This window comes from Medicago sativa, chromosome 7 (assembly GCF_051527215.1).
Source record: "Medicago sativa cultivar Bolivia chromosome 7, Bolivia_mono, whole genome shotgun sequence".
Lineage (NCBI taxonomy): Eukaryota > Viridiplantae > Streptophyta > Magnoliopsida > Fabales > Fabaceae > Medicago > Medicago sativa.
In genome coordinates this window covers 47,062,819-47,080,360 of record NC_140755.1, presented here as the reverse complement: position 1 = coordinate 47,080,360, position 17,542 = coordinate 47,062,819, and the positions used below count along the sequence as shown (strand labels likewise).

The window sequence follows — 17,542 nt, the reverse complement described above, 5'->3', positions numbered from 1 at the left end:
TTGGGGAAATTAAAACAACTCGCACAATTAACATTAATAACACAGCCACCTTTAGCAGATTTGGCAATCCTCACCAACATGTATAAACTCAAAAGAAATCACAAATTAAATCAATTTCAAGCAGTGACCACAACATACATTAGAACTCAATCCAGTTACACATGGATAAATAACAGGGAATCACACAAACAAAGATGGGAACATTTGCAACAAACATACTACAAATAGTTGACCAATAAACATAAAACAAGACCTTATTAATTGCTCCAGCCTAATAGTTCATCATACAAGATAAATATCAAGAAAATGGTGCAGGAGATTCTAATACTTCATTCTTCTTGTTTGTGATGTCTTCTTAGGCTTGCACAATGTCACCAGTGAGTGAAAGCAAAGACTCTGTATACACGATCACTTGGGATCCAAATGGAAGTGGACCGTCCCAGAATGATCCATGCTCTAGAAGTTGTCCTCTGTCATTATACTTCAGTAATTGGATACCGCCGTCTCTTCCAACAATGTCGCCATTTTTTGTAGACCATATTGGGTAAAAGGAGAGAGTCGAAATGCCATCAATAGGAAGAACAAGAGTTTTAGTCCAAGATGAATGAACTTTGTATTCGTTCATCACCCATATTTCAACTCTTTCATTAGCATAATCGTTAGCCCATAAACTGAGAAATTCTCCAAATACCCACAAATTAATATTATTAGTTGAATGGTAAAAACCATCAGGAAAAGGCATCTCTAAAAGTTTCCGATCCATTAAATCAAATGTAATTATAATTGGCCTCTTTATATCACGACGAAAAACCAACCAATGAATAGCTCCATTAAAGAGTGACCCAACTATGTGATCAGAATAGTGAAGAACATATGGGACGTGAGCACCCTCAAGTTCTTTCCAAGTATTATCTCTCAATGAAAAAAACCTCAAATGCGAACAGCCCATTAATTTTTTGGATGTTAAAGAAACCACCAAGTAATCATCTCTTAATTGATCATACCCAAATCCATAAAGATAACTGAAACTATTTGAATCATTAGGAGACAAAGGTATTTGTTTGTAAACTCCAGTTGATGGATTCCATATGATGAGGTCTGGAAAATTGTGCAGAAATATAAATCCTCTACACGAACTTGAATTTGTAGCAAGATAATCCACAACATTAAAATCACATGGGGGTTTAATAAAATTAGGGATCGGGTTGGGTATTTCAGAAATAGCATTATCATAATCCAATGCTTCACAATCTAAAGATAGTGTAGTCGGAACATGATTTGACATGAACAAAACTCTAAGAGAGTGTTTTGCGGTAATTTCAAAATGCGAATTTGCAAAGTGAGGATCATTAGAGATAAGAGAAAACCAAGGCTTACAAACACATTTGAAACGAATAAGAGACTTCACCCGCAACCTCAGCAGAATTTGAACTATCAATTCATGAGGTAGATACCGCGGTAGATTCGTCTTCTTCTTCATGAGCCTTTTTCCAATTTTACAAGTGGGTGTCGTCTCCTCCATGTGTCTTTTTCCTCTGCTACTATTCATCTTAGTTTTGGTACCGTTAAAAAATTTAACGAGCAAAGCAATGAAGGAATCAAAATATTGTCAAATGTCGGGTTTGTCACATGTATATTTAAGTGTCACAATTGCAATAAAGTGTAATTATTTTACTAAACATTTTATCTTTTTGTTCTTTCAAAAAATCTTTATCTTTTTGTTGAATCTACATTTATTGAATGAGTCAGGTAATTTGTTTAATTACATTGTTTTTTTTGTTATCCTTTTTAAAAGTTTACTTTTTTTAGTTGAATTAGTTATTTTAATTTATCTTGTTTTGAAAACTTATCTTTTTTCATTTATTTTTTTTAAAAAGAATTGTTGACTTTGAAAAAAAAATTATTTAAGGAGTTTTTTAAATATATTTTTATCTTGTTTGACTTATCTACTTTTTTTTAATTTGAAAAAGGCATGTTGTTAAATATTATCTTTTCAAAATAGGAAAATGTTTGTTAAAGAAAATTATCTTTTTAATTTTTTAATTTATTTATAAAGTTTTTAATAAAATAGCTTTTTATCATATCAAATTTTTATCTTATTATGAATTAAACTTTTTAAAAGATTACCTTTTTTAGTTTTATCCATTGTTTTAAGTGAATATTATCTTTTGAAAATAGGAAAATATTTGTTAAGAAAATTATCTTTTTTATTTTGTTTAATTTATAAAGTTTTTAATGAAATAGCTTTCTTTTATTATATCAATTTTTTATCTTATGACGAATTAAACTTTTTAAAGGATTATCTTTTTTTAGTTATATCCATTTTTATGGAGTTTAAATATTGTTTTATTTTATCCATGAGATGTCAGCTCATTGTTAGCTTGAGTTCTAACCTTAATATGCAGAAATACGGGCACTAATATCCATCTTATTTTTTTATTGTGCTTAATTGTATATTTATTTTATCACATCTTGTTATCTATTTTTAACATTAGTCATACACTTTATTTTATAAATAATCTTAAGTTGAAAGATGTATAAATTAATATAATTTTTTTTTAAGGGGTGTCAGTGTTCTGGACCGGTAAAAGACTTGAGCTTAATCGCTTAGGCCCATTAACAAACCAATCTCAAATGCTGCATTTGGCAATTTACTCGCAACACACCTCTTCCCTGGGAGGGGGATGTCCGGAGCAATTGAGACCTGTTCAAACGAACAGTAACGTCTCTTTTCCCACGTTCCCGCGAATATCTCACTAGCGGTTACACTTATTACGATTTCGTAACCGCTGCATTCACCCACCTCTATAAATACGAGGCTCCTCACAGCCTTCAAGGTAGAATCTCTTTCACTCTCAAACCCCCATTCTGAACCTCTACTGACTTGAGCGTCGGAGTATCTGCAGGTACACACCCCCCATTTAGTCAAACGCTCACCGGAGTACATTCACCACCGTGAACCACCGCATTAAACAAAGTACCGGCAGCCACCTTCTGATCAGGTACGATCAGTCAGGTTCGTGGAAAGAGCTTGATTTTGTCATATGAAGGGACAAGGTTAAAATCTCACATGAGACAATCGTTAAATAATCATTAGTGTCATCATTATTGATAACTAGCAAAAAGATAAATTCTATTGTTTATTAATTTATATTTTTAAACAAATTAGTTTTTTCATACACACACACACACACACACAGAGTCAGGTTTTTTTGACACCAGGTGTCAATGAATCTGTTGACACCAAATCTTAATCAGGTGTCAACGGATCCTAACTCTTATATAAAATTTTAATATAGTCACTCATTATACTTACAATTGTTATTTTTTCACTAACATGCCCATATTTTTGCATTTCAATACTTCACTAACTAATATTAATAAGAGTGTTTTAGTAAATGAGACATTTTACCATTGCAATTAACACTATTTTAATCTTTTTCTTAATACCCGTGTAAAACTCAAATGGAACACCTAATATGAGATGGACATAATACTTACTTAGTAAAAATAATCTCTCATATTAAAATAGCTCTTCAAATCTGACATTAACCGTTTTCATATAAAAACTAATATGACAATATATAAGTATATTTAGTGACTAAAACGACAATAATTTTTTTAAGAGTTAAATCAACCCACCAAAATTATTGGCACCAGAGAGAATCAAAGTTTAGACATTGAGAGGAGAACATTTAATTTGACGGTCTCAAGTCAACACTATCATACCAATCCAAGTGGGTTTTAATATCACAATTTCGACTAACATAATGTACAATCAAGACTATTTTAAAATCTTGACATATTGTGAGATTATTGTGATTACTTATTACATATTCAAGGAATAAAATGATTATACCCCAATAAAAAATTGTTAGGGTGAAGAATTAAAGGGAGGTTAACCAGTAGAGTTGCAAATGACTAATATTCGTTAACTCAACTCGTTAAATATAAATATTGGTTCAACTTAAAAGTAAGTTCAAGTTCTATTAACCATTTTAACTCCAATTTGACTCATTTAAAGTAAATGAATAGCTACGGTTATATTTGTTTTTTCTAATCACATTACTTTTACAAAAATGACAAATTTTCTAGACGTTTGACCTTTTAATTTTTTTTTTTTTAGAAACAAAGCAAGGATTGATTTAAAATTAACACTATTACAAGTATAATGTATTTAAATAATAAATATAGATACAAAGTTCAGACTTGCATAAATATATGAATAAATATAGAAAGCTAAAAATATAGTCAATTTTTCCACTAGTAAAATAAAGATATAGAGATCTAGAAGTTCTGGCTCAACTGTCAAATGCCGAAATTGCAAGGCCGGACGTGTGACCCGGGTTCGAACGCGGAACCTCACAGTTGTGTGTGAGTTTAATTTCAGTGGATTACCACTTCATCTAAGATCAAAAAAAAAAAAAAAGATATAGAGTGATAAAGGGATCCCCTTAATAAATCCCTCTCCTCGAAAGAATAGGCTACACTCTATCAAAATCCATCAACATTCAACATTGACTAACTAATGGAATTGCCACTCATCATCATCTACCAAACCCGCTTCTCACCAAATCTCGTCCTCTCTAACACACCTTCAAGAAAATCCCTATCTACTTAGAGTGTAACATACATAAAAAAAAATATCAGGCAAAGCACAAGAAGTAACCGTATATACTCATATATCAAGCATGTGTTTGCAGTTTGAACACATGCATAAACTAATCAATTAGAGTGGAGCTGTATTTTAATTCTGTGCAACGGCCAGTGGGACAAAAACAATTATTACACTAAGGAAATCTTTGGAAACTCTTCAAATATCTATGTAACAGAGGTTAAAAGTTGGGTCTATAGATTCAGTACTACATTGAAATTAAAGTCAAAACTGATCTTACACATCTTGCTTCACAATAATGATATTTTTTACGAGCAATTATGATTTTTGAGGCAAGTGTGTTGAAAAAATAGACCAATCATGAAAAATGTGTTGAAAGAGTATATTCAGAGTGTATTTCTCGCATTTCTCTTTTTGACATTATTTCAAGTTACTAACAAATACTTTTTCCTCATACTTATAAAATGGAATAAAACCTCTCTATTTCTCACATAATCTATTACCTTAGATATATATGATTATGTGGGTGTCCAAATAGTCTCCATACACTCCAAAAGACAAGAAGTGGAGAGGGAAAATTGAAAGGATCCTAATATGAAACAAATGAATTTATTTTTCGTTTACTGCATTAATTTCATAATCATAGTATAGGAAGAGAAAAATTTTGCGAGTGATGTGTCATCTTATCTTTTTGAAGCCATAACACTTACGAAGTATATTTTAAGAAAAATCTAGTGCAATAAATCTAGAATAGGTCGCAAATTTGGCATTTTTTAGTGGAAATTAAAACCAGTAGCTGTCTAGCAAAGTTAACATTGATAAGACAACCACCTTTAACAGATTTGGCAATCTTAACCAACATGCATACACTCATCAAATCAAATTAATTACAATATAAAACTATTTCAAGCAGTGACCATAACATACAATAGAACTCAATCCAGGTACAACATATTAACGCTATCAACATTTCCAACAACATATTACGAATTGTGTGCCAATAAACATAAAACAAGACCTTAATAGTTGATGCAGTCCAATAGTTCATAATAACAAAAAATATCAAGAAAATAGTGAAGGAGAATATTTCACACCTGATTCTACTTGTTTGTGTCATCTTCTTATACTTGCACATTAACACCGGAGAGTGAAAGCAGGGACTCTGTATACACGGTCACTTTGGATCTAATTGGAAGTGAACCATCACAATAGTAGTAATGTTTTATAAGTTGTTCATTGTCATTATACTTTCTAATTTGAAGTCGACCATCACAAAAGGTGTAATGTTCTATAAGTTGTTTTTTGTCATTATACTTCAACAATCCAGTTCGGCCATCCGTACTAATGATGTCGCCACTTTTTGTAGAGCATATTGGGGAAAAGAATATAGTGGAAATGCCATCAATAGGAAGAACAAGATGCAAAGTCCAATATGAATGCACTTTGTATTCTTTCATCACCCATATTTCAACTCTACAACGAACATAATCCTTAGCAAATAGACTGAGAGATTCTCCAAATACCCACAAGCCCCAATCCCTAGGCTCATGGTCAAAACAATCTGGAAAAGGCATATCAAAAAGTTTCCATTCCATTAAATCAAATGCAATAACAACATCCATAAATAGATCAGGACGACGAGCCAACCAATGAATAGACCCATTAAAGAACAGACCTACTTTGAGCTGATTAGTGACAATCATATAAGTAGTGCGAGTAGCCTCAAGTTCTTTCCAAGTATTACTTCTCAACGTGAAAAACTTCAAACGTGAAAACATAATACCTAAGGCTAAGGATGTATCACTGTACACCGAAACCACCAAGTAATCATCAGTTGACTGGTCATACCGAAAACCATATGGAAAAAAGGAATATTTGGCATCTAAATTGGAATCAAGAGGAGACAAAGGTATTTGTTTGTGAACTCCGGTGGATGGATTCCAAAGGTAGTAGCTTGAACGACGATGAGAAAATATGAAGCCTCTACACGAACTAACAATTTGATTGAAATAATCAGATTGGGGTTTCATAAAACTAGACTAGGTATTTCAGTAACAGTTTCATAGCCAAATGATGATGTTTCAAAATCAAAATCTAACGATAGTGTTTCTGGATTAGAATCTGACAAGAACATAACTCTACGTGTGTGTTTTGCGGCGGTATGTTGAAAATGTGAATTTGCAAAATTAATATCATGAGAGATCAGAGAAAACCAAGACTTACGAATGCATTTGAAACGTATAAGATACTTTACCGGCAACCTCTGCAAGATTCCAATTGACAAATCATCAGGCAGCAGATACAATGTCTTCTTCTTCTTCTCCATCAATATTTCTCCTCTGCTACTATTTTGATAGGATCGGGTGTTTTTAGGTTTTTCCAGTGAGCAATGCTAGTGCCTAGTAGAGAATGCTTTGTATCTCAGCAAGTGCTTTTTTTTAAGGACTCAGCAAGTGTTTATTATATACGATAATTTTCTTCCTCAAAAAGTTATATATGATAGTTTTACTCGCGGCAAAACATCATGTGTAGATAATTCTACCCCGTCAAAAACTGTCAATCCACCACCATTAAACTCTTTTAATTTTCACATTATTTATTGAGTTTAATACTTATACATCAACTTTGTAAAGTTATTTTACACACATAACTAATGATGGTTGTCGCGTCAATAAATATGACAAATCATGCATTCTTATATGAGTTTAATGGTGGTGGGTTGACAGTCTAAAATAATTTTGCACACGCAATCAATCAAAAGATCTAGATTTGCCACGTATGGTGGTGGGTTGGCAGTCCTAAATAATTTTGCACACACAACCAATCAAAAGATTTAGATTTGCCACGTAAATTAAAAATATTAATTGACTTGACAATTCTAAATGTTTTGATTGGTTGTGTGTATAAAGATGTTTTAGACAGTCAACTCACCACCATTAAACTCTTCTTATATCTATCGGTCGACATGACAACGTATCATCGGATACATGTGTAAAGGAAATGTACATTGATTGACACTGCATATTGATTTTCTTTTGAGGAGTAAGAGTGCCTATTAATGAAATTCTTATTTATTTAGTTCATTTTACAGTATTGTTTAAGAAATTTTGTCCGTAATTATAAGAAGTTTAAAATGAATTTTACTCTTCATATATTTAAAATGTATATTTCCTCAAAAAATATATTTAAAATGTATATAGTATTTATTCAAAATTATGAAATTTTTTATAATTAAGTGTAGAAAATATTAACTTCAATAATATATAGTTTTAGAAGATTTTCAATAACTGACTTAATAAACTCAAATTGAAATTGTTATTCTCAATAAAATCACTACTACAAAATACCCCCTTTAATAGCATTCATTTGGGTTGTTAATAGCGCTTGTGAAGCGCTAAGAAAGCCCCCGCTATAATAGGTCTGAACCCCTATAATAGCGTTTCTAAAACGCTATTAAATTGCAACGTTTCAATAGCGCTTTCAGAAAAGCGCTAATATAGCCTTATTTCTGTGCTAAATTAAACAGATGTTTCTTAGCGTTTTCCAGAAAGCGCTATCTTAACTATCCCCCCTTTATTAGCGCTTTCGGAAAAGCGCTAATAAAAGTCCAATTTATTTTTTTTAAATCAATTCTACAACCAAAAGCACCATAATAAGATACTAACCAGACAAAAAATATATATACAGATCAGAAACACTAGTCATCCATTAATAGAAATAAACAATAATATGTTGATCATAAACTTAATTACAAATGAGATCTAATGACAGTTGCATAAAAATGCAAAGTCTATGCACAATAAAATGAAATAATAAATTCATACCCATGGTATTATACTATTTTACTTTACTGCCTATACTAATAATAATACAAAGATAAAACAAACAGCTACCACTAGTTCAAAGTAAAACAAAATTATTTACATTGCAGGCATAAGAGAATCTTTGTTTCTTGAGGGGGACACATAAGGGAAAATTAATTAAAATCTCCTCCTGCAAGTGGGATACAATGCAAGTGAGAAATCAAATCCAAATGAAACAATAATCAAATCATTATCATAAAAACTAGTAAGCCATAGATGAAAATCATAAAAATGAATAGACAATAACAATGGCAAATCTTAATAAATCCAGATCAGTCGTATAAATTATAATTGTTGCTCAGATTTTCAACTGTAATAAGCGACAAAAAATTTGAGAATGTATTAACATATAGAAACAAATAGATTTATAAGCCAAATACTATGTCCAGTCCCTGTAGTTTCCTAAACTAACTAACCATAACCACTAGTGAGTTCATACTTCTCAATAGGATTAAGGTATGGCCTAGATATAAAATTTTAACAATGACACAACTACCATTCAGAGAAAGCACGTAGCAATTTAAAATGACACAAGAAACTAAGTGCAATATTCCTGAAGGTAAAAAATATGAAGATAATGTCTACATAAACATCTACATAATGTCCAAATATCGGGAATTTCATAGTTTAACCACTTATAACTTTGGCATTAACCATGATTACTTTTACTAATGTTAGTACCTGTGTTCATTGTAATGAATTTACAATACCATCATTTGCTATAAAATGATATGTTCATCAAAATTATTAGGATGTACATGTAATTATTTCTCAGTTCATTTTTACTGATATTACCTATAGGCCAAATAAGTTCAAGTAACTCATTCCATTAGATTGAGATTATTAACTTATAAACTACAACGACATTTTAATGTTCCCTCTAATCATTTCGTCTAATTCAACTATTAGATCTTATGTCTAACTCATGAAGTTTTTATCTCTTTAATATCCACTCATCACTCCTACAAGTTTGAAGGATAGTGATGGTAAGTATTGGAAATGTTTTGAATCCATTGGAACTATGACGGGTCGCTCAACGGTTCAAAATGATCCAAAAGCCAAAACTTCATTTAAGACACATAACTAATCCCAATTGCAGCTGCATTTTATGCATAAAAACATGTAAAAACACATTCGAAACAAACAAAAAACAGGTCCACTTGCAGCTGCATAATTTTCTGCATAAAACATGTAAAACTCATTTGAAACAAACACAAACAATTCCACTTGCAGCTGCAGATTTTCTGCATAATTTTAGTCTCAACTACAGCTGCAAGTTTTTGTTAAATTTTCTGCATAAAAAGGTTCAAAAACTCGTATAACTACATATTCAACTCTAACTAATTGAATTCAAGCCTATGAAAGGAAAACATACCTTCAACTCGATGAACCTTGATGATTTTCCAAGTGTTAAGTGTTTCTAACTCTCCGACCTTTGGTTCCTTGGCTCATCTCCATTTTCCACTTGAATTTGATGTTCCCACAACTCCAACATTATGATTGATACCAAATTCATATTTGGAATCACACCACAACAAAAAGGAAATAATTAGTGTACTTCCAATGAAATACCTCACAATTCCAGTCCTTATTACTCAAATTAAAGCTTAGTTTAGGGAACCTACTTGAACTCTAATTTCCAGCAAGCATTCAGAAGGTCTAGTACTGCCTTTTTTTCCCAAGTTCATTATTCCTTCCAATTTCTTGAATTTCAGCTCCTTATCGAATTTCCAGCATCATACTAAGTCAATTTCCACATACAACAACAATTTTTCAAGCAAATATGATTATTGCGAAAATAAGGGTAATGGTTTGTGCTGTTCTTACCCGCTCAAGGAGGAAAAGAGGAAATCAACTAAGTCATCTCCGGCACGGTGGTCCACGATGGCAGAGAACTCCGACACGGTGGTTTGTCCAAAATCACTAGTGATACCACCAAACGAAGGTGAAAGAAGAAATTAGCTACACATATGACTCAAATATAAAAGAAGAAGAAGACAGACAAAATATGGTGGCTAGAAAAGCTCCTTTTTGCGGCGGAGGGAAAAAAAGGGTTGACGGAAAAGTTGCTCCTTTCATGGAATTAACTGTGCCAATGGAAAGATCTCGTCGAGAGGATAAAGAAAATGGTCTTATTTTTTCCGATCCGTGCAAGTGGCGGCCGAAACCGCACCGAGAATGGGATGGCTGGTGGTGGGTTACGAGAGAGAAGGAGGAAGAAACGGTTCTGAGTGAGAGAAGAGAAGTTATGCATATTAACCTTTTTTTTTCTTATCTTTTTGTTCCCTCATTAGTCCACATAGGTCATATTTACTAATATGCCATTAATGTCTTAACTCTATTGTATTTGAAAAGTGTGTTTTTTTATTTTTCTTAAAGCCCAAACAATAGCGTTTGTGTAAAACGCTATTTTTAACCCCCCTCCAACAATAGCATTTCTTGAAAAGCGCTATTAGTGCAAACCAAAATAATAGCGTTTATAGAAAAGCGCTATCTAACCCAATTTTTATAATGTTTTTCTTAGCGCTTTCTGAAAAGTGCTATAACATATCTATGAGTTACATTTTTAATAGCATTTATCCATAAACGCTATTAAAATTGTACTATTAAAAGCCAAAATTGTGGTAGTGAATAGATACCGAACATCAAAGTAGCATCCACAAAGAACTTGGAGAAGCAAATATTGATATGTATTATGTTTTTCCTATATTCATTAAATTCATAAATACTACAAAGTAGGAGTATGAGATAAGCATGGAGAAACCATCCAAACAGTCTCTACAAAACCAAGCATCCAACTAATGTCTATCTTCATACACTTCTTGAGAGTTGACAGCAGGAGGATCAAACTCACTGAAGGCTCTAAAAGCTGAAATTATGGCTAAAACAAAGAAGCAGCTAAAAGTAATTATGTGGAGGATCAAAGCCAGCTTCACTTTGCTGCAAAATTTTCCATAAGAACTGCAGGCTTGACTCCAAGAATCTTCTTTAGCACCATTATAAGCAAGGTAATATATCTCCATTGTTGCAGCAATTGATGTGACCATTAAATAGGCTACAACCTGTAGAAACATGACTTGTGAATATGAAAATAAATTGAAAGATCCTAGCTTGTAAATATTACTTGTATGTTCATAGTCGTATGGAAGAATTATAACAGAGTATTTATTGTTTTTTAAAGGTTTTCCAAGTTGAACTCTCATACTTCTGAATATATTTTTTTTAAAGTTAAACTAGCTCATCCAAATTGGCACCGGAAAGAATCGAACCCGAGATCTTGAGCAGAAACACCCTACAAGGTCTCAAGTCAACACCATCAAACTATTCCAAATGAGATAATATAAATTAAAGAGTCATTTTTGAAATAAATGGATTATAATAAGTATATCATCCACGAAGCTGATTAACAATTTATGGATTATGGTACATGTTTTGTGATCAAAATTGTGCATATGTGGAGGATGGAAAGATCCAACAAATAATCAGTGTTTCCCAAATGAATGGAATTTAAAATTAAGGGTGAGGCAGAATCATCAAACCTGATCAGATATAAAGAAAATCCATGCTTTGGTCACTAGATGTCTAACCCATGAGCAAACTGCAGCAACAATAGCATAACCAGCGCAGAGAGCACACACAAAAACCATATACCTGCAAAAATGAAATTTAAGAATAAACACCTTTTAAGTCTTCAACAGAATTCCCCTCAAAAAAAAAAAAAAGTCTTCAACAGAATTGATTATGATTGTTTTAAATTGCAGCCGTAGCCATAATTGCGACCCCAACATAAAAGATTTCAGAAATGCTAGGGAGACGCTTTCTAGCACTCTGTAACACACTCTTTTGTTTGGATGAAATTACGGTGATTCTCACACTTTGAAAATAGGTCTCACGGAAAGTGAATGAATCCACGTGGATTTCACTCAATAAGAGAGTCAACGTTAGAGAGATCGTTAGCCTTTTCAAAAAAAAAAAAAAAGTCTGTAATGGGACCCGCAACTGCAGTTTTGATAGTATCAGTCGAACTTTTTATATTTTTCCGCAATATCAAATTTTGTAAGAAGATTGCAAACTTCAACCGCAATTTAAAACTGTTGGTAATCATGCAATCCAAGGGATGAAGGTCGTAGTGATTAGCAAAAAAGAGAGCGCAAGAGTATTCATGTGGGAGATAACAGTAGTGTGAGATAATTATAGAGTGAGTTAATCTAACTAATTCGTAACTAACCAACCAACTAACCATAGTTTACCTATAACTAACTATGGTTTATTCAATATACTCTAATAAAAACCAAATAGATGATAATTAGAAAAACTAAAAACATATAAGAAAGTTAATGTTGTTTTCTTACTTGAGACCAGAAATGTCACTATATTTCAACGTTCCATAGCTAGTGTTGTCCTGCTTGTTAGTCACAGTAATACATATGGTTGCCAGAGATAGGGGAACTGAACAAAGCCTCAGAGAAGAATCCAAAAGCTTAAGCATGGGAAGATTATTTTTCCCTGAAGAATTGTCATCAATATGTACTCTTCTCATATTTTTATTCTATGAAACGGTTTGAAGGGGTTTGACACACTTAAATCAAGAAGTATTGAAACTTAATTGGAAGTTATATATAGAGAAAGGTAAAGTGTGATATTTCATCATCATAGTGTTATCTTAGTGGTGTTGGTGAGAATAGTAGGATTCACTTTAGATCAAATGTATCTAAATTGTTATGCTTTTAGTTGGTAGGATTTGTCGTGTTGTAAGAAGTATAATGATTGGTTCCACTTCTCTTTGGCAATGTGGCGTTTTGTGTTTTCAAAAGTAGTTAATATATCATCGGTGCTATATGGCATGAGAGGGCATAAACACGACATGCACACATTTTTTATGACGTCACGACCGAACATTTTCCTTACGTATTTTCTAAGGCAAAGAAGAGTGTTAGAACTTAGAAGCACCTTCATTCATTCAAAAAAAAACTTAGAAGTACCTAATAAATGAATTTCATGGGTACACATTACTTATTTATGGTATTTTAAAATACTACATAATAAATATTTAATTTCTTGAACCTATTACCATTAAAAAAGTTATAAATATAGGTATCACAAATAACTTTATATCATTCATCAATACATTTATATCATTATATTTTAATATTTTTAGGCTTAATACATCATTTGGTCCCTTAATTTATTTTTGGTTTTCAATTTGGTCCCCTAACTATAAAGTGTTTCAAATTGGTCCCGTAACTCTCCTGCCGTTTACCATTTTGGTCCTCTGCGTTAGTTTTTTCCAAAAATCATTAACCCCTTATCCACTTGTCATTTAAGATTGGTGATTAAGGGCTAGATTTAGAGAGCACACAAATATACTGTAAACTCACAACATGTGATTATTTCTATTGAATTTATTAAAAATAAAAATTAAAAATCTCCAAAGTCTTCATCTTCTTCCCTCTTCATCTCCTAAGTTCATATCTAAAACAAACAAAAAAATTCCAGCAACACAAATCCATAAATAATAAAACAAAATCATTTAAGAAATTATCTCTCCCTCTCTCCAGATCTGTTTTCTTTTTACAGCAAAAAAAAAAAAAACTCTTTTCTTCTCTACAGTTACTCCCTCTTCCTCTGCAAATATATTCCCAAATCATTCCTCTATTTTCAACAAAAACAAACTATGATTTCTTCTTCATCATCAACATCAACATAGAATCTAAGTTTTACCTTTTTCTTCTTTATTTCTTAATCAAACCCATAAAACCATAAACTTCTTCATTCCTTTTTCTTCAACTTTATACCATTTGTATGTGCTTGATAAGGTTGTTGTTGATGGTTCCAAAATCAGAGAGGTGAATGTCATGGTTCCAGAAAATACCCAGAATTTTGTTCATCCCTCTACCTCTTAAAATCAAATTTAGGGTTTTGGTTTTTTAACGAGAATCGACATTATCAAAAAGTGATTTATTCTAATTGTATGTGTATGATAGTGTAAGGTGAAGGCATGAGAGAAGAAACCCATAACATGTGTTGGTGAAGATTTGGATCGTAACACATCCAAATGAGTGTTCAACAACAATGAATGCTATTGATTTGTGAATTTATTTTTTTTTAACAAATTGATTTGTGAATTTATTAGTGTTTAAAGATTAATTAATTAAAAATAATGAATGAGAGTTTTATATTTTTGATTTTCTGGTTTTTTTTTTTCAAGATGATGAATAAAGTTGAAAGAAAGATTTATTTGGGGATGAAGAAGAACAATAGGGAAGAAGATGGAGGAAAAAATTAGGTGTTTGTGGTGCATTATAAGCTACAGTAGATCCCTCCATAATCCAACTGTCTTCATTTAAAAAAAAGATCGAACAATCAAAAATAAAAGATTTAATAAGGTCTATGGTGGACCACCTATAACGTTGGTTCACCTTAGACATTTAAGGTTAAAAACTAACGGAGATGACCAAAATAGTAAACGGAAGAAGATTTATGGGATCAAATTGAGACACTTTATAGTTAGGGGACCAAATTGAAAACCAAAAATAAGTTAAGGGACTAAATGATATATTAAGCCTTTTATCTTTAAAAGGAGTAGAAACCGCGGAAGAGTGAGGGTGCTTATTTGAGACACTATTCTTGGTTAATCTTTAAAAGGAGTAGAAACTGTAGAAGAGTGAGGGTTTTTATTTGAGACACTCTTCCTATTAAGTACACATCTTTTTTCTCTACGATAGGAGTAATTATTTATAATTTATGAAAAGAGGTTATTTCATTGTGAATGGTCTTATGAACACTCTCTTTTTACTTATATATCCATCAATGTCAATTCAGCTTTAAAAACTTATTGAGGACTTTTATTTGAGGACAAACAAAGTCATAAGTTGGGGAGAGTTGATAAGTGCCAAATTTTTTATAATTTAACTTTTATGCAAGGCATTAATTAACTTGTTTTACAAGTAATCTTTGAAAAAACCCTAATTTCACATAAATACCCAATTTTGATACCAGTTAAACTGTTTTTACAATTTTGAGTTGTCATTTCCCTCCAAGTGAAGAAAGCTCAGATTCGCTAGACACAGTCCAACTTACCGGAATCATATAAATAGAGGGAGAGAGCTATGGCATAGGAGATCGAGTAATCGACTTTCACGTCAATCTTTTTTCTTCTTTGCTTCTTATTATAAGGTTATGTATATATAATCATATGTATTATTGGGATCAGTTATAGATGTTATGAACTGGATGTAGATACTTAATACGGTTGGTTATATAGAAATTATGTTTCGTTATATCTTTGGTTTAATTATGTCCTTAATGTTTTTTCTGGCGTGAATTCAAAAATGAACTTTTAATTTAGAAAGTGCAAGACGTCGACTTTTTATCTAAGAGTTTTAAATTAAATCAAGCGTAGATTTAATACCTAGACGTAGGAATAGGTTTGCATTCACACACATTGTCGGTCATATTTCATTGAATAAATTGACTATTTTGCTTAGCATCAGAAGTCAATTGATACAATGAATTTCACATTGTTTTCTAGACAAGGAAACATATGATGAGGGACATGTGGTGGTATAATTGATTAAGGAAGGACGTTTAACAATTAGTTGATGAAGCATTATCCCGATAATACGATCTCTCTATTCTTGCTTCATCACTTAAATTACACAGACTAAAATATATGTTTAAACAAACCCACTTTCCATACTCAAAATAGTTTTAATTGGTGAATAGTTTTGGTATTGCACGGTCCTTGTGGATATGATACTTTGAATACATTTTAAGTACATTCATGTGTATCCTTCAAGATTTTAAATTACTTTTTACATTCATCTTTACTATATTGTCGAAAATTCTCTTGCAAAACTTTATTTTTTTTTTAACAAAGGATGAACTAAAAATGAATTTTTAAGGTTTTAACATTTAAAAATCCATATTTCATTCGTACTTTTTCAAAAGGCTTAATAGCAGTTTTAGCCACCTAACTTTTCCAAAGTTGAGATTTTGGCCCCTAAGAAAAAAACTACAAAACCGCCCCCTAAGTTTTGCATCTGTGGCAATTTTGGCCGCCAAGGCTAATTTTGACTCGGTCTACGCTAACGTGGCACCCTAAGTGAGATGTGTTATTTTTTTATTTTTTTTGGCCTTGAGGGGATAAAACTGCTACAGTTGCAAAACTTAGGGGACGGTTTTGTAGTTTTTTTTTCTTAGGGGGCCAAAATCGCAACTTCGTGAAAGTTAGGGGGCGAAAACTGCTATTAAGCCTTTTTAACATTCTATAATTTTGTTGGAGAGATTGTAATAATATTGTAAACATCTTTGTAAAAAAAAATCATACAAAAATATTAATGGTGCATAAGAATTGATTTAAACGCAATGATAAAAAATCGTGACAAAAAATATTTGAGGACTAAAACTTGCTGAAATTTTTTATAAGCACTAAAATTAAAATTTGAGATATATATATACATATATATATATATATATATATATATATATCAAAAACTTATTTAACCCATTAAAATTTAAAATAAAATTTGATTTTGGTGCCAATGTAAAAACTTAATTTAGCTCTTCAAAGAAAAGAAAAATTGTTGACAACTTTTTTGAATAATGAAGTCTTATATTTGTCCTACAAATATGAAACATTTAGTAAATTAAATTTTGTTCGTTTCATTTTCATTATTTAAATAGCAAACATTTATCGTCTGGGAGACTAAGTGACCACCATGTCGCTGTCATGGTACGTTAGTTGTTTATTGTACATTGTTAATACGACATTTCAATTTTTTAGAGGTAATTATGTACATTATGACAAACTATTGTTACGTTACTCTTTTGATTTATAAAAATAAAATATGTTGCTTTTAATTTTGACTATCATCTTTGGAGGTTTAATCATATTCCTTGTTTAGTTGTTGTAACTTAGCTTGTTTTCTCTTTTGTTGTTTTTTATCTCGCTGTAATGTAACTTTGATCTCTTAATAAGTTCTTTCTTATACATTTTGTGCTAGAAGAACTTATTCTTGGTTGGTAATATATATTTTATTTTAGATTATTAAAAATAAATAAA

The 17,542-nt window shown here is 31.6% G+C and overlaps 2 protein-coding genes, 1 long non-coding RNA gene and 1 pseudogene across 3 annotated transcripts; all 4 read right to left on the bottom strand.

The window, feature by feature from the left end:
• Positions 1-63: 63 nt before the first annotated feature.
• Positions 64-1,549, bottom strand: LOC146906264 (F-box protein CPR1-like). The gene has a single exon (XM_085728779.1). The coding sequence runs from the start codon at positions 1,547-1,549 to the stop codon at positions 356-358; it is 1,194 nt and encodes a 397-aa protein (XP_085584905.1). The 3' UTR covers positions 64-355.
• Positions 1,550-5,736: 4,187 nt separating this feature from the next.
• Positions 5,737-14,755, bottom strand: LOC146906261 (F-box/kelch-repeat protein At3g23880-like; annotated as a pseudogene).
• Positions 8,376-10,707, bottom strand: LOC146906263 (uncharacterized). The gene is made up of 4 exons (XR_015018547.1): positions 10,306-10,707; positions 10,104-10,196; positions 9,854-9,964; positions 8,376-8,608 (listed from the first exon to the last, which is right to left on the bottom strand). It is a non-coding gene; the product is annotated as an uncharacterized LOC146906263 (long non-coding RNA).
• Positions 11,162-13,065, bottom strand: LOC146906262 (CASP-like protein 2D1). The gene is made up of 3 exons (XM_085725571.1): positions 12,831-13,065; positions 12,018-12,129; positions 11,162-11,540 (listed from the first exon to the last, which is right to left on the bottom strand). Exons 1-3 carry the CDS (start codon positions 13,016-13,018, stop codon positions 11,277-11,279), a joined length of 564 nt encoding a protein of 187 aa, XP_085581697.1. The 5' UTR covers positions 13,019-13,065; the 3' UTR covers positions 11,162-11,276.
• Positions 14,756-17,542: the final 2,787 nt, after the last annotated feature.